At 49.8% G+C, this 20,033-nt stretch overlaps 2 protein-coding genes across 7 annotated transcripts in view; both read left to right on the top strand.

Annotated features, from left to right (window-relative positions):
* Positions 1-2,538: 2,538 nt before the first annotated feature.
* On the top strand, positions 2,539-14,485 carry kcng1 (potassium voltage-gated channel, subfamily G, member 1). The gene is made up of 3 exons (XM_028994299.1): positions 2,539-2,714; positions 10,311-11,145; positions 13,413-14,485. Exons 2-3 carry the CDS (start codon positions 10,354-10,356, stop codon positions 14,280-14,282), a joined length of 1,662 nt encoding a protein of 553 aa, XP_028850132.1. The 5' UTR covers positions 2,539-2,714; positions 10,311-10,353; the 3' UTR covers positions 14,283-14,485.
* Positions 14,486-16,522: 2,037 nt separating this feature from the next.
* src (v-src avian sarcoma (Schmidt-Ruppin A-2) viral oncogene homolog) overlaps positions 16,523-20,033 on the top strand; it is a 12,923-nt gene continuing 9,412 nt past the window's right edge. For 5 of the 6 annotated variants that reach the window (XM_028992876.1, XM_028992879.1, XM_028992875.1 and 2 more), the window contains exon 1: positions 16,524-16,745. The gene's annotated coding sequence lies outside the window, so the exon portion shown is untranslated. Of the gene's footprint in view, positions 16,746-20,033 lie in introns of all 6 variants that reach the window. The other variant, XM_028992874.1, reaches the window with a different exon arrangement.

The raw sequence follows: 20,033 nt of genomic DNA, 5'->3' as shown, positions 1-20,033 counted from the left end.
TAAAACAGCACAACATCTGCACAACTTCTGACAGCTCAACTTATCGATTTTCTTCCAGAAAATCACACCAAAGAGAGAGAGAGTGTGTGTCTGTTTGTGTGTGTGTATGTGTGTGTGTGTCAGACACACAGCAGGAAAACATCATACAAACACAGAGCATCCCTCCTCTTGTCTTGTCAGGTTCTTTTAGACATGAACATTACCTCCAGTTTGATCAGTGTGACCCTCAGTAGCTCCACAGAATGAAGATCTAGAGAAGTTTCTCTCTCACACATTAAACATTATACATGTTTTCTACATTTTAATCAACCCTGTTAACGTTCTACATTGTTCTGTGAGGAACAGAGTCATCACTGCTTCTGCTGAGGTAAAAACGGCTGTCACCGTTCCTTCGTCACACGACAGTTTATTTCAGTCTTCTCTTCCGAAGTAGAACTATAATACACAATTATTACAGCAGGTCCTCATTAAGATACAAACGCGTGTGTAGCTCAGGACACCATGACTGAAGCCTGATGGGAGAAGGCTTCTGCAGCCGAATTATCATTCACAGCCACACGTGTTGAGCTGCAGAGATCAATATAAAAGGCCCGTTCCACCACATCCACCGTCTTCCTGGTGGAACGAGGAAACGCTGAAGGGCGAAACTGAGATGTTCCGTTTTACACTCTGATACAAATACGGCAGTAATAAAAACTGGACAACAGGATCTGGGCCATGAAGAACTTCCAGAATCAGCAGCTCATTAAAACCCAGAAGATGCTGCTGATCTGGATGTTCTGATGTTCACTTCTGATTCCAATAAAATTCCAATAAAAAGGCTTGCAGTAGATCTGTCCTCATTAACCCTCGTTTGGTGCAGAAGAACGTGGCTGGTAGGTCCGTGATGTTCTCTCTCCAGAAATGAATTTGGTGAAGGCAGGTCAGATGCTGAAGAACATTCATCCATCCTGACTGTCTGCTGTTGAAGAATAATTTCACAAGAGAAGCTACAATTTATTCACATTTTTTTGACTGGAAGATAAGAACTTATTATAAATGGAATCTGTGGTGAATATTGTGGTGAACCCTACAGGTTCTAGTCCTTTTTTTAAATAAACCTTCTAAACGTTTTTCTAAGAGCTTGAAATTTGGCGTTTTAATGGTTTTATATAAATACCAGTTTTGTCAGATACTTTAATTAATGAAGTTCTTTAGCTTTCTGAAATTACGGCGTTATCTCCTATAGTGTGTGTGTGTGTGTGTGTGTTGTGGATAAAAGACAATCATTTTCTTTCCTTTTGCGAATCGGTTCTTGTTTGAATCTGTTCCAGCGTATGAAAGCACTGACGATCAAACCAAACCAGAAATATGCAGCCATTTTCTGAGCCACCACGTTTCCACAAGGTCCACAGCCAAGTGAGAGAAGCTGTTCTCATGTTCCAGCAGCAGAACCTCGAATCCTCCATCTTTCCCACGATTCTCTCTGCAGGAGAAGAGGAACGCTGGTCCAATCATATCATCTCTCTTTTTCTCCATTTTCCCGGCAGCTTCTGCTGCTTTGGTGACAGACGTGCGGCGGGGGATCAGATGTTCCACAGACAGATGGTGGATGTTGAGAATCTGATTCTACACCAGGTTCAGTCCAATTAAATCCATCAGGTTCCCGCTGCTCCACCTCACCGCCGCCTAATCAAGGTCTTCAGCATGTCAGAAGGTTCACACCCCCTGGGCCTTCCACTGATTCCAAACCTCTGCCTCAGGCGTCACTGCAGTGGTGTGTGTGTGTGTGTGTGTGTGTGTGCTGCTATTCAGCAGGTGAAGGTGACCCCATGATGACCCCTGCAGTGGAGGTTTATTTTAATCGCTGACTGCAGCGCGGGGTCAGGGGTCAGATGTAAAGGCCTCTTCACTCATTCCTGTCATTTCCCGCCACCTTCTTCTGCTGGTGGAGAAAATGGCTCCGGTCGCGGCGGGGAGATGAGGAACATTCATCACCGGCCAGTAATTGTGCCGTAACGCGTTCCGCTTTATCACGGCACAGCTGAGTTCCGCCGGCAGCAGACGCGGAGAACATTTAGAACAACAAGCGGAACAGAGGTCCAGCGTGGGCTGGCATGTTCTCCAACCTCCCACCGTTCCCCGGTCCTCCACCAACCACAACCCAAACTGCTGAACACATCAAGGCGGGTTCCTCGCAGACCTTACTGAAGGAAAAAGTTGGAGTGAAGAAGCACGGGAACCTGTAGAGGTTCTACTGCGAGCCGCACAGACGGATTACGTGGACGTGCAGAATAATGCGGCGATAATGAAGTGAAAGTTGAGGCGGAAGCGCGTGATTGGACGCTGACTGGAAGGAGGGAATCCTCCGAGCTGGTTGCTATGGATTTCTGTAAAAAGCACTCAGAATAATGGAACGTCCCCACCTCTGATGTCAGACCACAAGAGCTGCTATCTAGCATGTGTGTGTGTGTGTGTGTGTGTGTGTGTGTGAGAGAGAGAGAGTAAGGGAGGGGAGGGCGAGTTGTGTGTGTGTGTGTGTCAGGGAGGGAGGGAGACCACAGCCTGTTGATCATCAAATGAGCCGCTGAAACTCGGCAGCTTTCAGACGCTCAGCAGCAGGTTTGGGAGATCAACCTTCTCCTCATCTTCTGCTCCTTCTGCTTCATCCTCGTTTCTGGATTTGAGTTCCTCTAAAGACCATCAGAACGCAGAAGAACTGATCTTCATCTGCAGTGAGTATCTGCTTCTGTCTGTTTCTGATCTGCACCTTTTTCTTCATGAACTTCATGATGAGGAACTGACCTGCACTTCATCCTCCTGGTGTGTGTGTGTGTGTGTGTGTGTGTGTGTGTGTGTTTGCGTGTGGCGACTTCTTTTTGGTAAATCCATGTCTGTCCCGGGTTCTCTAAGGGTATTTAACTCAGACGTGATATCTGATGTTCTGCTGATGTTCTCCAGTCTCTTGTTCTGCTGATGCTCTTGCTGTAAGTTGGTGTCGGTTGTCAGTCACCGAGACTTCAGATAAAGGCAGCTGATTGGTCTCCTGCCGTATGCCTGTGGGCGGGGCCTGTGGGCGGTGCGGCGTGAATATTTTAATCTGGTGTGGATTCAAGCTGCTTCTCCTTGTACCAGCACTTCCAGAATGTTCACACCCAACATATACACACTTCAGCTGCTGCAGCTTTTACTGTGTGTGTGTGTGTGTGTGTGTGTGTGTGTGTGTGTGTGTGTGTGTGTGTGTTTAAAAAGTTTAAGAGGTCCGTAAATGACTGTTGGTTTGTGTGTAATTACATATTTATTAATTAGCCTCTTATTATTACCACTGTTGAGAAAGTAATGATCTTTGTAGAGCCTGAATTCTGATGCACTCATGGAATCATGTTAGGAGAAACATGCAGTGAGACCAGACCTCTGAACACCCCCCCACCCCTAACCCTAATGACCTACAGCACCATCTTCATTAGTCCTCATTAAACACTAATGAACAGACGTAAGTGAGAAAATGAAATCAGACCTTGTGCAGAGATGATTATTGAAGGAGTGAAGGTAACGATGATGGTGATGTGGTGTGATGATCTTGTTGGAGATGGTGAAGGTGTGGTGTAGTGATGGTTTGGGTTATTTTGAAATTGTGGTGTGATGATAAAAAAATTAAATAAAGTGAAGTGATTGTCACATGTGATACACAGCAGCACAGCACACGGTGCACACAGTGAAATTTGTCCTCTGCATTTAACCATCACCCTGAGTGAGCAGTGGGCGGCCATGACAGGCGCCCGGGGAGCAGTGTGTGGGGACGGTGCTTTGCTCAGTGGCACCTCAGTGGTACCTTGGCGGACCGGGATTCGAACCAGCAACCTTCTGATTACGGGGGCGCTTCCTTAACCGCTAGGCCACCACTGCCCCCTGATGATGGTGATGATGAAGGTGTGGTGATGATAATTCAAAATACTGATGCTTGCTTACAAAGACAGAACCACCCTGCTACCTCAGATCTCTCATCACTCCTCACTCTGGACCTCCATCTCTCTGATCTTCCAGCACTGGTACCACCATCTATCAAGGTTCTAGGAAAGCTAGACTCCTTCTGTCTAGTGGAATAAACTCCCAGCCTCTAAAGACCTTCCTGTTTAGAAATTATTTGGACTAAAAGAGCTCTTAAGTTCACTTTCAATATTTAAAGGTCTCCTGACATTAATTTTTTCTGCTTTTATTTCGACCTTATTGGTTCCCTAATTCTGTATCTGGAGTCTCTCTCTAAAATTCAGCCGTGGTGCAGAATTACAGCCACTGTGATCCGGTCCCATTTCACCAGGACTGTAGCTTTAAATGCTAATGAGGAGGAGAGAGGCGGGACGAGGTGGAGAGCGGCCTATAGAAGCGTTCGCAGAAATGACGTCATCAACACCGTCCACCAACCACAATGTTTGGCGCAGACAGGAAGTCGTGAGAGTCTCGCGTGACAGAAGTAAAAAATACATTTGTGCTCATTTTTACATCCAATCACAGAGCGACTGCAATGCTCCGCCCTTTGAAGCCACGACGGTTGGTGGAGATAATGTTTTAGGGGCGGGGAAAAATCATGAGAACCGTTGTTCTGTGAACGGTATCTACAAACGGGCGATTTCAATGAAGGATATTTACAGCACTTTATGTAAGTTGCTCTGGATAAGAGTGTCGGCCAGAGACTGTAAGTTATTATGGGACATGACGCTGCTTCACCTTTCTAGGGGACATCATGGAGAGAGAAAACGTTCATTCTTCCTAAACGTCTGCTGTTGTTTTAATGATGTTGCACACCGTATGTTGACTTGATAAAGTTTTTGAAAGTTTGCGCTAATGAGGGTATCGCCATGCATCCATCACTATAGCAACTGGTCCAGTTCCCGTCTCACAACAGGACTTCTCAGCTTGATCCTGCTCTTCATCATCATCATTATTACTGTAGACACATACAAACTCACGGACCAATCAGGGGCGTCCGCAGACGTTCCTTGAAGGGTTCGTTTGTGGAAGGCTGGTGGAAAGCCGCTCTCCATTTCAGGCGCCGTATTGGTGCAGGGCGTGGCCTCCGTGGCCGTCATGTTTACCCCAGTTAATCTCACGCTCGCATTAACACATAGCTGGAATAGTTGGCCGGTATAATATTTACAGAAGCTCCGCTCTTCTCCTGCCTGCGAATCCTGGTGTTGGTGGAGTTGTCGGTGGATAAACAGAATTCCACCTGTGTGAAGTGGTGAGTGGGAGGAGATGTATCGATGTGTGTGTACGTGGGTGAGCGAGGTTCTCTATCCGGACCGGTGAGAGGGATGAGGCTCTGATTGTGGAGCGAGTGATGCTGAGTGGAACTTGTTTAGAAGATGAGATGTTCCACCTGCAGTTAATAAATATCAGCCTTAGTGGCGTGTGTCTCTGTTCTAGTTTTAATGGAGATCATTTCAATGTTCATGCGCAGAAACTTCTGTGTGTGTGTTTATAAATGCCACCGTGAAAAGATCCTCATCTCCACACATTTCTGATCTGCATTTAAATAGGAGGCACAGATGTTCCGGACCCGTGAGACTGGAGCTCAGGCAGAATTCTTACCTGGAGCAGGTTCTCCCAGTATGAGGGCTGCCTTTTTCTTGATGAATGGATGTTCTGGTATCAGGGTCGGTGGTTAAATGAAGAACCAATCAAATGAGACAAGAGCATAAAAAAGTCCAATCATTCACCTCCACCAGTCAGTAAAGAAGACATGTCCCTGCCCATCATCTCTCCACCCTGTTGGTTACATTCTGCTCACACCTGGGCTCCAGCTAATGGACCCCTGAGCGTCTCCTGTCCTCCTGTCCATCAACACCAGTTCACCTCAGCTCCTGCCTTCCTGACGTGGAGAACTGCTGCTGGTCTGTTGTAATGAGGAGGTGGATGTAGAAGGATCGATCTGTTTGGTGTTGCAGAAGACCACAGTGTCCTACTGTGGACGCCGATGCTGGGATTAGATCTGTCTGACTAAAGAAAATCTGGAATGTTTCTCGCACGTGCTTACAGTAAAAAACTGGGACCGAGGCTGAACGTCATCGTTTGGGGAACGGGGGGAACGTGGGTTCGAATCCACCGAGGTCCCCTTGATTAAGGTCCCGTCCCCTCACACTCTTCCCTGGGCGCCCGTCATGGTCCCACTGTCACCAAGGGTGATGGTTAAATACAGAGGACACGTTTCACAGTGTCACCGTGTGCTGTGCTGCAGCGTCTCACAATGACAATCCACGTCACTCTCATCATGTATCATTACTTTACCAAAGTATTTCCCTCTGGAGAGAGAGTTTGATCTCCTCTACATTATGCAAATTCTCTTGTTCCTTTTTACTTATGAGCTATTACATGGCGACATAAATGTTTCTTATCTTGGAACCCCGCATGTGACTGGATAAGCTGCTCCATCCCGAATCTGTCGCTGAATGTGAATGTTATTTAGCAAAAAGTGTCCATTTTAAACATGTTCACACAGTCACACTAACACTGACGTCATCGTCCAACACTGGACATTTATGTGTCTTGTTTAATGGAGACGTGTCCACTTTAACGTTCCTCTGCAGCTTGTGCATTAAAAGTACCTCCTTTCTCCACTTTTTGTTACGTGAGAAAATGCACCGATTTGCAAGATTTTCTTTTTTCACATCTCGTACGATCTGTTTTCACATCATTTATTCCTTCAGCACAAGAACTTCACCGTATCGTGGAAACAAAACCTGAAACTAGAGCCATGAGGTGCAGAAAGTTGGGCCCAGGGGGTAAACCCCACCATCAGAAACCGGGGTCAGGGGTCATCTGATACGTGGTATGGAACGGAGTGGTTCTAAAGAACAGCTACGAGTTGCATGAGAATAAATCAGCCTGCAGCGCTGTTCTATTCTAAAGACGTCCAGGAATAGCCTGAGCACGGGGTCAAAGGTTAACCACAGCACAACGCTTCAGTCGGCCGAGAAGCCGGGGGGCTGAGCACCCCCGAGACGCCGCGCTCTGTTGCGAACTCATCTGCTTATTAAATCCGCCCACCGCCAGCTTGTGAAAAAGGCCAGTTCTGGAGGTGGCGCCAGAACGGGTCTCGCGGGGCGAGTTTATTCCTGCATCTTCATACAGGTGCTCAGAAGTGGTGGATGAAGAGACCAGCGCCAGCGTTCTCCACACAGCCTTCATGTTCCAACCTGTTTTAGATCCAGAACGCCCAAACATCATGATCTTTAGGAGCAAATACAAAACACATCTCGATAGTAGTTGTCTTATTAGTTCAGTTGCATGACTTACTCGTGTCCATGTAGGACAATCGGACCAGGATACATGGATGAACAGTGATGGTTCCATCCAAAACAACAGAATTCATTTCTGTTCTGTCACCGGGCGGAACGCCATCGGAGCATTGATTCAGCAGACCTTCTGCTGGCCCAAGTGGGTTCTGTGGTTGGACGGTTCAGAACTCGTGGAGTCAGAGGGAGACGAGGAGGAGGAGGAGCCATGATCCTGGAGATGCTGTAGAGGAGTGAGTCAGAGGCAATCTGGAGAAGAAATGGCAAGAAATGAGGATGAAGAAATATTTCCCTGCATCATCTGACAAGTCCACGTTCCTCCATCATCTCTCAACACTTTATTTCCTTCTGTCCAGGGAGGACAACCAGTAATAATCACTTCCATTTAAAATTGTGACTTTTTTGGCCTGTTTTTTGGCTCAGTGTGAAGCAGAATGGATGAAATGAAATCCGATCGTAATCCAGATCTTTTCACATTTAACCAACCAAGATTTATTTAAAGCCCCTTCATCATCTCTCTCGGCATAAAGCATCTGGCATGAATGAGCCTCGTGACAAGCTGAAGGTGACAGGCAGATGGTCACATGACTTGGCATGCGTTGTGAACTGGGAGAAATGACTGGGTTTCGTTGATGGTGTAAAATTGTGGGTTTTAGTGTCCCAGTTCCTGAAGGCCGGCTGTAATCATGGTCTCACCCGGTCGACAGCGCAGCTGCTTAATAATCGACTCGTGACGCAGGCGCCTCCCGCTTTAGGCGCCGCGGGCGAGGAGGCTGGCCTGTGATTGGTGATCGGACCCTCCAACCCTCCCACCTTAATCACAGTAATTGATTTTATTAGTTTGGACACAGGCCACCGAGGCTTATACAGTACAGGCCAGAAGTCTGGAGACACCTTCTCATTCGACCTGTTTTCTTTATCTTCATGACCATTTACGTTGGTAGATTCTCACTGAAGGCATCAAAACTATGAATGAACACATGTGGAGTTCTGTACTTAACAAAAAGTGGAGACCTGGCCTCCACAGTCACCGGACCTGAACCCAATCCAGATGGTTTGGGGTGAGCTGGACCAACAAGTGCTAAACACCTCTGGGAACTCCTTCAAGACTGTTGGAGAAGCATTTCAGGTGACGACCTCTTGAAGCTCATGGAGAGAATGCCAAGAGTGTGTAAAGCAGTAATCAGAGCAAAGAAACTAGAATATAAAACATGTTTTCACTTATTTCACCTTTTCTTGTTAAGTACAGAACTCCACATGTGCTCGTTCATAGTTTTGGTGCCTTCAGTGAGGATCTACCAACGTAAATGGTCATGAAGATAAAGAAAACACGTTGAATGAGAAGGTGTCCAGACTTCTGGCCGGTACTGTATGTTGGAGGCCAGACTTTCAGGCCAGTGCTGCGGTACTACCAGGGCACAAGGACCACAATTATCCTTGTATGATTTATTGTCATATCATATCGCTAATGTTTATTAATAAATGTTTCTGTTTTTTGCTTATGAACTAGCTATTAAATATCATGTGTCTTTATTGCATTTGCATTCCTCGGTGAGCACAGCGAGGTGCAAATGTCCATTGTGCCAGTGGCGCCCACTAGTGGCAGGGGACCGCCAGGTGACGTGTTTATGAACATCATACACATTGATCAACATTTGGCATTTATCTCGAGCAGCAGAAAGATAATGAAATGCTGCTGACTGCAGTTCAGGATGTTGATTCCTCCTGGTGTGGTTTGGTAGGTTGTAGCACCATCTGACCATCTACTGTGTGCAGCTCTCAGCCTGGAGTCCATTAACCGAAGTCCAATCCAGTCTAATGGAGCACTGGAGACGTAGTGTAGGAACGTTCATGTCACTGCTGCCAAACCCAAACCACAGGGTCTCCTGCTTCTCAGTGAACCACTGTCATGTTCTCCAAGAGTCCATTTGTCCATTAGCACATCATGCCAGAAAGCGGCCGCAAGTGAGTTGTGACGGCGGCTGAGCGCGGCCACTCAGCACCGCTAATGCCTCCGGTGGCCAGAAATTACCGTCTGTGGTGCTCCTGAAAGTAACAGGACACGCAGGGCGTGGTCAGAAGCTCCAGTCCGGGACCCCACTGCAGCCGAGCGGAGGATTAAAAACGGGATCATTTATAACTCGGACTGTTCTCACTGGTCACTCCAAACCACGGCGACCTGTGGCACATCCAGGGGACGTCTTTCATCCAGGGGACGTCTTTCTTAAAACCTATTAAATAGTAATAATAATAATAATGATACGTAACGCGTTGTTAAAGGTAAACGCCGTTTAATCCGCCCTTTAATCCATTTAAAGGGCGGTGGTGGCCTAGCGGTTAAGGAAGCGAGCCCATAATCAGAAGGTTGCCGGTTCGAATCCCGATCTGCCAAGGTACCACTGATGTGAAGTGAAGTGATTGTCACATGTGATACACAGCAGCACAGCACACGGTGACACGGTGAAATTTCTCCTCTGCATTTAACCATCACCCTGAGTGAGCAGTGGGCAGCATGACAGGCGCCCGGGGAGCAGCGTGTGGGGACATCAAGGGGACCTCAGTGGCACCTTGGCAGTCGGGATTCAAACCGGCAACCTTATTACGGGGCCGCTTCCTTAACCACTAGGCCACCACTGCCACTATCTGCCATCCATGTCCCCTGGATGAAGGTCCCGTCCCCACTCACTGCTCCCCGGAGCCTGACATGGTGCCCACTGCTCACCAAGGGTGATGGTTAAATACAGAGGACACGTTTCACTGTGTCACCGTGTGCTGTGCTGCAGTGTCTCACAATGACAACCACGTCACTTTCTAGTGTTTAGTGGTAAAATGCCGTTTGGCGTTGTGAACACGCCCTCAACACCACTTTTCGTCCCCCAGAAAGGAGTAAAAAGTGGCGTCCTGTCATGGCGGTAATAAGACGGCGTAAACAGTGACCTTCTGGCAGTAAATTGGCGGTCAGGGTCGGGCCTGCTCCACTCAGGGCGGGGTCTCGATGAAAGTGACCCGTCTGTCCGCCTCTGTGTCTCCCTGCTGTAGGGACAGGCATGTGATGGTGGCGTCCCCCGCGGCAGCTTGAACCATGACCCTCCTGGCGGGCGACGGCTCCGACTACGACTACAGCGCCCTGAGCTGCGCCTCCGACTCCTCCCTCAACCCCCCGCCCATCCAGGAGCGCGAGGCCAGCAAGGGCCTCTACTACAAGCGGGCGCGGCCCGCCGCCGACGCCCGGCGGGACGGCCCCGCCACGCTGGCCCCGGCCGGCCCGCGCCGCCCCCACGCCATCATCAACGTGGGCGGCCTGCGCTACCAGCTGCCCTGGACCACGCTGGAGGACTTCCCGCTGTCCCGGCTGGGCCGGCTGCGCCTCTGCAGCAGCTCCGACGAGATCCTGCGCGTCTGCGACGACTACGACGGCGCCCGCAACGAGTTCTTCTTCGACCGCAGCCCCTGCGCCTTCCGCTGCATCCTGACCTTCCTGCGGGCGGGGAAGCTGCGCTCGCTGCGGGACATGTGCGCGCTGTCCTTCCGGGAGGAGATGTCGTACTGGGGCGTGGCCGAGGAGAACCTGGAGTGGTGCTGCCGCCGCCGGCTGCTGCAGAGGGTGGAGGAGTGTGACGAGCTGGAGCGTGCGGCCGAGGAGGACGAGGACGAGGACGAGGACGGCAGCGATGGAGGGAGGCGGCGGCCAAGGCTGGCGGGGGCGGAGTCTCGACTGGGCCACTGTATGGGGAAACTCAGGGACATGGTGGAGAAGCCGCATTCTGGCCTGCCGGGGAAGATCTTTGCCTGTCTGTCAGTTCTGTTCGTCACCATCACCGCCATCAACCTGTCAATCAGCACCATGCCGGCAATGCGGGCCGAAGAGGAAAACGTGAGTCCCACACACACAAACACACCCGTACGTACAGCCAATCACAATTACTGCTCAGTCAGCTGAGGTCAGTGCTAGTCAGTTCTAGTCAGCTGAGGTCAGTGCTAGTCAGTTCTAGTCAGTTGAGGTCAGTTGAGGTCAGTGCTAGTCAGTTCTAGTCAGTTGAGGTCAGTTGAGGTCAGTGCTAGTCAGTTCTAGTCAGTTGAGGTCAGTTGAGGTCAGTGCTAGTCAGTTCTAGTCAGTTGAGGTCAGTTGAGGTCAGTTGAGGTCAGTGCTGGTCAGTTGATGTCAGTGCTGGTCAGTTGAGGTCATCCGGCCAAAAAACTTTGCGAATTCAGTTGTGTAGACCAACTGTGGAGACCGAAGGAGTAAGAAGAAATATTGATGAATGAAGATGGGTATAAAAATGTCATTGTTTAGTTGCAGCAGTTACTTTCACATTTAGCACCAGCAGCTCGGCCACTCAGGAAGACACTGATGTGGCAGCATCTCAAGATTTTATATTTACATTTCAGGCATTTACCAAATGTCCTTAAAATCAGTAGTGACAGGGACACAATGGTAGTAAGTGGGGTTTGAAGCTGGGACTTTGTGACCCTGGACCAACCTCAACGACGCCCAACCCGTGCGGTGACACTCGGCCGCTCAGCACCCAACACCAAATGGAGGCAATAAATTAAAAACAGGAAACAATGTATTTCACCGCTGACCATGATGTCGCCCAGGGCAACTGCCCATATTGGTGTAGTCTAGTTCCTAATAACAGACTGTGAAATATTCCCAAGGCGTGTGTGTGTATGTTTGTGTGTGTATGTGTGCGTGTGTGTGTGTTTGTGTATATATATGTATATATGTGTGTGTATGTGTGCGTGTTTGTGTGAATGTGTTTGTGTGTGTATGTGTGCGCGTGTGTATGTTTGTGTGCATGTGTGTGTGTTTGTGTGTATATTTGTGCGCGTGTGTATTTGTGTGTGTGCGTGTATTTGTGTGTGTGTGTGTGTGTGTGTGTGTGTGTGCATGTGTATGTTTGTGTGTGTGTGTGTGTGCATGTGTATGTTTGTGTGTGTGCATGAGTGTGTATTTGTGTGAGTATGTGTGTGTGTGTGAGTCTGTGTGAGTGTGTATGTGTGCGTGTGTATGTGTGTGTGTGAATGTTTGTGTGTGTGCGTGAGTGTGTATTTGTGTGTGTGTGTGTATTTTCCAGGTCATCTCTCCTGAATTCCCTTCCAGGATTTAAAGTGTCCCAAAGTCCCATGTGAAAGGGACAGTGGGGGTAACGTGCAGGAATGCAGCTGAATGCATGTGGACTGGAGACGTTACGCAGCATCGTCTCCCTCGTTACGCGTCTCTCCGCTCTTCTCTGCCTCGCACGGATCACTCCACAGGAAGTGAGAGGGTCTCCACTGACGTCCCACGGGCCTGAATGCTCTCAGAGGCCATTAGCGTGCCGCCGTGGGACTCCCGTCCATGTCCACGCTGAGAACCCCCCCCATGCCCGTCCATTAAGGACTGATGCTAACCTGATTACGCGTGCAGCCTCCTCTCCCGCTCTAATGCCCACTTGTCATGTTAAACACGACCGCATTTCCCCGTCCCGAGACCCAGATAGACGCTGCTGAGGCACCACGCCACCTGGTGGACATGGAAGTGATGGCGAGGGGTCGATGCAGGTAACACACTCGCCTATGAACCAGGAGACCCAGGTTCAAACCCCACTTACTACCATCGTGTCCCTGAGCAGGACACTTAACCCTGAGTGTCTCCGGGGGGGACTGTCCCTGTAACTACTGGGTGGTAGTAGCCTAGTGGGCCACACACTCGCCTATGAACCAGAAGACCCAGGTTCAAAACTCACTTACTACCATCGTGTCCCTGAGCATGACACTTAACCCTGAGTGTCTCCGGGGGGGACTGTCCCTGTAACTACTGGGTGGTAGTAGCCTAGTGGGTAACACACTCGCCTATGAACCAGAAGACCCAGGTTCAAACCTCACTTACTACCATCGTGTCCCTGAGCAGGACACTTAACCCTGAGTGTCTCCGGGGGGGGACTGTCCCTGTAAGTCGCTCTGGATCAGGGCGTCTGGTAAATGGCGTAAATGTAAATGCATGATGGTGTGTAGTGATGGTAGGACGGCTGTGATGTTCTACTAGAGACTGTAGCTCCCCCTGCTGTAGAAAGCGTGAAGCAGTGGAGATGAGACACGAGTGAATAGGACCCCTGGTCCACGCTGACTTCATCAGCCGTCACCGTTGCTGTGTTACAGGGTCAGTGTTCCCAGATGTGCCAGAACATCTTCATCGTGGAGACGGTGTGCGTGGCCTGGTTCTCGCTGGAGTTCACGCTGCGCTTCATCCAGGACCGGAGCAAGCTGGCCTTCCTGCGCCGGCCCCTCAACCTGATCGACGTGGTGGCCATCCTGCCCTACTACATCACCCTGGTGGTGGACAGCACGTCCCCCGGGGAGAAGCGCCTGGGCTCGGGCAGCAGCTACCTGGACAAGGTGGGGCTGGTGCTGCGCGTCCTGCGCGCCCTGCGCATCCTCTACGTCATGCGGCTGGCGCGCCACTCGCTGGGCCTGCAGACGCTGGGCCTGACGGCGCGCCGCTGCACCCGCGAGTTCGGCCTGCTGCTGCTCTTCCTGTGCGTGGCCATCGCGCTCTTCTCGCCGCTGCTCTACCTCATCGAGAGCGAGGCGGCGGCCAAGCACGAGTTCAGCAGCATCCCCGCCACCTACTGGTGGGCGGTCATCACCATGACCACGGTGGGCTACGGCGACATGGTGCCGCGCAGCGTGCCCGGCCAGGTGGTGGCGCTCAGCAGCATCCTGAGCGGCATCCTGCTCATGGCCTTCCCCGTCACCTCCATCTTCCACACCTTCTCGCGCTCCTACGTGGAGCTGAAGCAGGAGCAGCAGCGGCTCATGCAGCGGCAGGCGCACTTCCTGCTGCGCAGCCGCATGGCCAACCTGGGCAGCCAGCTGTCGCTGCAGAGCCACGTGTTGTACCCCAGCAGCGACTCCGCCTCCTCCTCGTCCGCGGCTCCGCCCGCCCACGCCAAGACCCCGGGGACCGAGAGGACGACTTCATCAGGGGATCAGAGTTCCCACGACGTTCCAAAAACGTTCTCACTCTGACGTTGCGGAACCGATCACCTGATCAGCATCAGAAACTTCCACACACGCTCAGGTCACATGTTCATGCGCTGAGTGGGAAACGTTTGGTCCTGGTCTGTCACACACGCACATATACACATTTATATACACACATACACACACACACACATTTACACACACACATATACACACACACGCACATATACACACATACACACACACATTTACACACACACACATATACACACATATATACACACACACGCACATATACACACACACACACACACACACATTTACACACACACACATATACACACATATATACACACACACGCACATATACACACATACACACACACATTTACACACACACATATACATACACACACATATACACACACACGCACATATACACACATACACACACACACATTTACACACACACACACATATACACACACACGCACATATACACACATACACACACACACACATTTACACACACACACACACACATATACATACACACACATATACACACATATATACACACACACGCACATATACACACATACACACACACATTTACACATATACATACACACACATATACACACATATATACACACACACACGCACATATACACACACATATACACACACACGCACATATACACATACATATATATACACACATACACACACGCACATTCACACTCACACATATACATACACACACATATACACACACACCCACATACACACACGCACATTTACATACACACACACACACGGACAAACACACACATACACATGCACATATACACACATATAAACACATATACACTCACATATACACACACACACACACAGAAATAAATATAAACATGGATGCAACATTCTTGTTTCTGTGTCTCAGTGTTTTGTAATAAAAGGTGAATTTAGAACCGCGTGACAAATTCTTGATGTTTGAGGTTCTGAACAGCAGGGGGCACAAAAGGACGCAGAGACGAGGTTCTACCATCCATCTCAGCAGCTCTTCAGATGACGTTGCCTGCTGCAAAGAAGTAACACAAAAAGGAGATCATCTCCCCACTGTTCCTATATGATCTGGTGTAAAATAGATCCATAAATAAATGATGTTCTGTGGGGAGGAGCTTCTCTGGTTACATTTACATTTACAGCATTTATCAGACGCCCTTATCCAGAGCGACTTACAATCAGTAGTTACAGGGACAGTCCCCCCTGGAGCAACTTACGGTTAAGTGTCTTGCTCAGGGACACAATGGCAGTAAGTGGGATTCGAACCCGGGTCTTCTGGTTCATAGGCGAGTGTCTTACCCACTAGGCTACTACCACCGCCTGGTTCTCCAGGCGGTGGTAGTAGCCTGGTTCTCCAGTTCTTGGTGTTCAGGAAGGTTCTGCATGTCTCACCACACTGGACCTGCAGGAGGGGGTTTAGTTCTTGGTCCAGGAATAATGGAATGTTTATTGAGCTAAGATTGTGTGTGTTTGTGTGGTATGCTGCCTGAAGATCCTGCTGGAACATGCAGTGGTATTTCACTGCAGCTGCTTCCACCTCCTTAGGCCTCCAGCTGTTCTGCTGATGTCACCATTAAACCACCTTATGTCTCATTTTCTCCACACGTGTCATGTTTGTACGGTTCCATCTCACCACGACCTCCTCCAGAACCTACTAGAACATTGTCCAGAATGCAGGAGTCAAGGCAGCAGATCTGTCACGAAACACTGCGTGGTCCTCAGACTGTCCCAGGATGTGAGTGAAGAACCTGACATCCCCACTTCCCTTCTGTTCTACAGAAATGATTTTTAAAAACCCCTCTCTGTCAACGTTGGAACCAGAGTCGACGTCACGTGGTAGCCCCGCCCATCCCAGGCGTGACCACGCCTTCTTCTGTCCTCGTTCCCGGGGCAGGATGGACGTTCAGTTTAGATGTGAGGAGCCAAATGGCGTTTGTTCATCTCACACAATCCAACCATGAAATATGAGAATAATAAGAAGCCAGTATGGAAGTATGGTATAATGTATGCAAGCGTGATTCGTGACGTCATGTGCCGGCGTGTGAATCAGGGTCGTGGCTCAGTGACACACACGCCATGTGCTGACTGATCTTTCTCCTCCTTCACCACAAATAAATAATCTAGACGTGAATAAAACGGGGGAAACTGTACACGTTCCTCTTTATCCATCCTCCCCGCCCACCGGCCTCCGCCCTCCGCCCACCGCCCCGCCCCCTGCTCCACTTCTCCACCGCGGCCCGGATCCCGGCGGAGCTCCGCGTCCTGCAGAGGCAGCTGGCGGACCGACCGCGGTCCTACTCCGGCCTCCACTGGGCTGAAGATCCCGGCATGACCCCGCCCGCCCCGCGGCTGTAGCTCGGGTCCGCGGCCCGGTGTCGGTTCTTGTTCCGGTTCCGCTGATGACGACGTGACCCGGACCGAGTCGGTGTCCGGTACCGAGTGAGTCTCCGCGAATCGGAATCGGCCCGAGTGTTGTGTGTGTGTGTGTGTGTGTTTAAAGCCTGTTGTGTGTGTGTTGTGTTTTGGTGTGTGCGCGTTGTATTTGGTGTATGTTCTATGTGTGTGTGTGTGTGTGTGTGTGTGTGTGTGTGTGTTGTATTTGGTGTATGTTCTATGTGTGTGTGTGTGTGTGTGTGTGTTTTGGATACAGTGTATCAGCGTGCACGGCCAATCATAAAACCTTCATTCATCCAGCGCTGCGTTCTGATTACAACCCGAAATAGACACACACACAGACAGAGAGAGAGAGAGAGAGAGAGACACACACACACACACACACACACTCTCACCCACCCACCCAGACTGACAGAGAGAGAGACACACTCACTCACACAGACAGACAGACAGACAGACTCACACAGAGACTCAAGGCCAAACCTGTGAATGTGTGTGTGGTGAAGATTTAGTGAATGTTTTGTGTTTGGACTACAAAGTACATCAAGGCAACACACACACACACACACACACACAAGGCCAGAGAGAGTGTGAGCTGCAGGAACTTTTATCCAATCCTGGAAACTATGCAGTTGAACCACAGAGAAACGACACAAGACGAGTGGCTGCAGGAACCTGCGAGTGTGCGAGATCCTCTTCACACACAATAATGAAACATAAAATACAACCGACATATTAAATGTCATGTACACCGAGTGTACTGAGTGTGTCTTCTGCTCTGTGTGTGTTTCCTTTACTTTTCCTGGTCCACCTAGTCCAGAGGACTCACACACACACTAACACACTCACTCACTTACACACACTCTGCATGTTTCGTGCTGTAAAAGGATTAATCTGCCGCATGTAAATCTTAATCTCTGGTCTCATACTGGACATCAGATTTATTAGCACCACAGGCCCCGCCCCTCCTCTCGGTCTGAGGGTTGCATCACACGTCTGGTTTCAACATGAACTCCGTCAGGCGCGTGTAGCGACGTGTGTGTTTGGGTTGGGGATGAAGGCGTGTTGTCACAGCTCCACCCACCGCCTTCACCTTTCATCACACTGTTGCCTGATGGAGTGTGGAGACACCTGGAGAAGTTCTCCAGCTGAGATCCACTCTCTTCTGTCCTGAATACTAGAAGGGCACGGTGTCACAGTTCCATCCTCCACCTTCACCTTTCTTCACACTGTTGTCTGGTGGAGAGTGGAGACTTCTGGAGAAGTTCTCCAGCTGAGATCCACTCTCTTCTGTCCTGAATACTAGAAGGGCACGGTGTCACAGTTCCATCCTCCACCTTCACCTTTCTTCACACTGTTGTCTGGTGGAGAGTGGAGACTTCTGGAGAAGTTCTCCAGCTGAGATCCACTCTCTTCTGTCCTGAATACTAGAAGGGCACGGTGTCACAGTTCCATCCTCCACCTTCACCTTTTATTGACTACTGACTAATGGAGAATGGAGACTTCTGGAGAATATCTCCAGATGAGATCCTCGGTGGCCTTCTGTCCTGAATGCCAGATGGGTGTAAAATACTCCTTGTTTTGGCGAGGAGATCACAGGCGGGTGGAATTGGCACGGTTCCTCTGTGGTTCCTCTGGTCTGGCCCACTTTCCTCCATAATTAGAGCTCCACCCATCCAGTAGGTGCACCGTGTTCATTACGTCCCTGCAGGTGGAGACTGGCAGTTATAACTGGTCTAGACTTCTCTCTTTCTCTCTCTCTCTCTCTCTCTTTTTCTCCAGGACTAGTGTGTACAGAACATGAGAACCGTATTAGAACCCTACTGCTGATCATGCATGTTGTGTCCTTTTCTAGGCCATCTTCTGGTCACTGAGACAGAGGACAGGTGTGTGTGTGTGTGTGTCTGAATACAGGATGTGTGTTTGTGTGAATTATAGGAGGATGTGTGTGTGTGTCAGAGAGAGAGATCCATGGTTCTTTCAGTAGGAACAGAGGGATGCTCTGTCTGGCCCGAGATCCACTTCCTGTGATGCCGGGGCAGGAAGCCGCGGCGCATCTCAATCCCCCCTCTGTTCCCTTTTGGCTCAGTGGTGACCGGAGGTGGCGACTCTTGGCCTGTCACCCCCCCCGGACCCCAACACCAACCACGGTCACGTCTGCCATGTGTGAGGCGGTGGAAATGAAAGTCGACCGAAACGCAACCATTTTCCCTCGGGGACTCCGCCCAGTTTCAGCTGCGGGGGGCGTGTCCAGCTGCTGATCGCTGGAGTGGAGCTGAGGAGTGGGCGGAGTCTGGGGAAGATACATAATTAAAATAAAAGTTTGAATAATTGTGCCGATCGACCCAACAGACGGGTGGAGCTGCAACGAGGAACGTCGGGATTTTCCATGAATCTCACGTCTGATTTGAATATTAAAATAAGGTCCAAAGAGGGTGAACCACGCCCACAGGTCTGTTATGGAAATTCCGGTTAACGGCAGGTAGTTTCTGTGTGTGTGTGTGGTGATTTGCTGGCTCTTCCGGATGGTTCTACAGGGAGACGATCAGCATTCAGAATCCTTAGGTTGTGAAGAAGATGTGGTCGCTTAGCAACATAAAAACAAAATACTACAGACTTGATGTCTTCTGAAATATTATTGGCTGTTTCAGAATCTGTGAATGTGGTGCCAGCCAATCAGATTTCAGACATTCCATAAAAAAACGAGACTGTTGTGGGACTGGGAGACAAAAAATACGTCTTTTCCAGAAATGGACCCAGTTTTTCTTGTAAAATGTCTGAGTGTGTTGAGGGTTCATGTCTACTTCCTGCTCTGGTTCCTTCCTCCACTTTGAGGAAGCGTCTCTCTGCCTTTATTCCGTTTGGGGTCATGATCTGGAAAATGTTCTGGTCTCGTGGCTGAATGACCAGTTCTGTCCCTCTCATGCTCAACTCACGCCAGTGACTCACTGTTAGTGTGTGTGTGTGTGTGTGTGTGTGTGTGTAGTTCTCAGCTTCATCTGAACATTTGTACTTCTGTTTCTCAGATGATTCCATGTACAGACACGCCCACACCCAGGGAATGAACACGGGAGGGATTTCGGGGTGACGGGGTTTCCCTGCAGGGGCTGTTTTGAGTCCCTGCTGCTGGATGCTCTCATTCTGCTGCTGCACCTGATTGGTCCTCAGGGATTCTCATGCAGGAATGTGTGTGTGTGTGTGTGTGTGTGTGTGTGTGTGATCCACTATCTCCACCAGGTTTGATCAGGTTCTCCGTTCTGCAGGGAACGTTTGCATCTCTGGTAATGAATCAGCTGCAACGTTTGTTTACGGTGGAGTCTGAGCAGAGCTGGA

Source organism: Denticeps clupeoides, chromosome 10, assembly GCF_900700375.1.
Source record: "Denticeps clupeoides chromosome 10, fDenClu1.1, whole genome shotgun sequence".
Lineage (NCBI taxonomy): Eukaryota > Metazoa > Chordata > Actinopteri > Clupeiformes > Denticipitidae > Denticeps > Denticeps clupeoides.
The sequence above is the reverse complement of the archived record's forward strand: the minus strand, read 5'-3'. Positions and strand labels throughout refer to the sequence as shown.

Coding starts and splice junctions, on each gene's coding strand:
- kcng1 (XM_028994299.1), top strand. CDS start 10,354: ATGACCCTCCTGGCGGGCGACGGCTCCGACTACGACTACAGCGCCCTG. Junction 11,146..13,412: donor TGCGGGCCGAAGAGGAAAAC/GTGAGTCCCACA, acceptor GCTGTGTTACAG/GGTCAGTGTTCCCAGATGTG.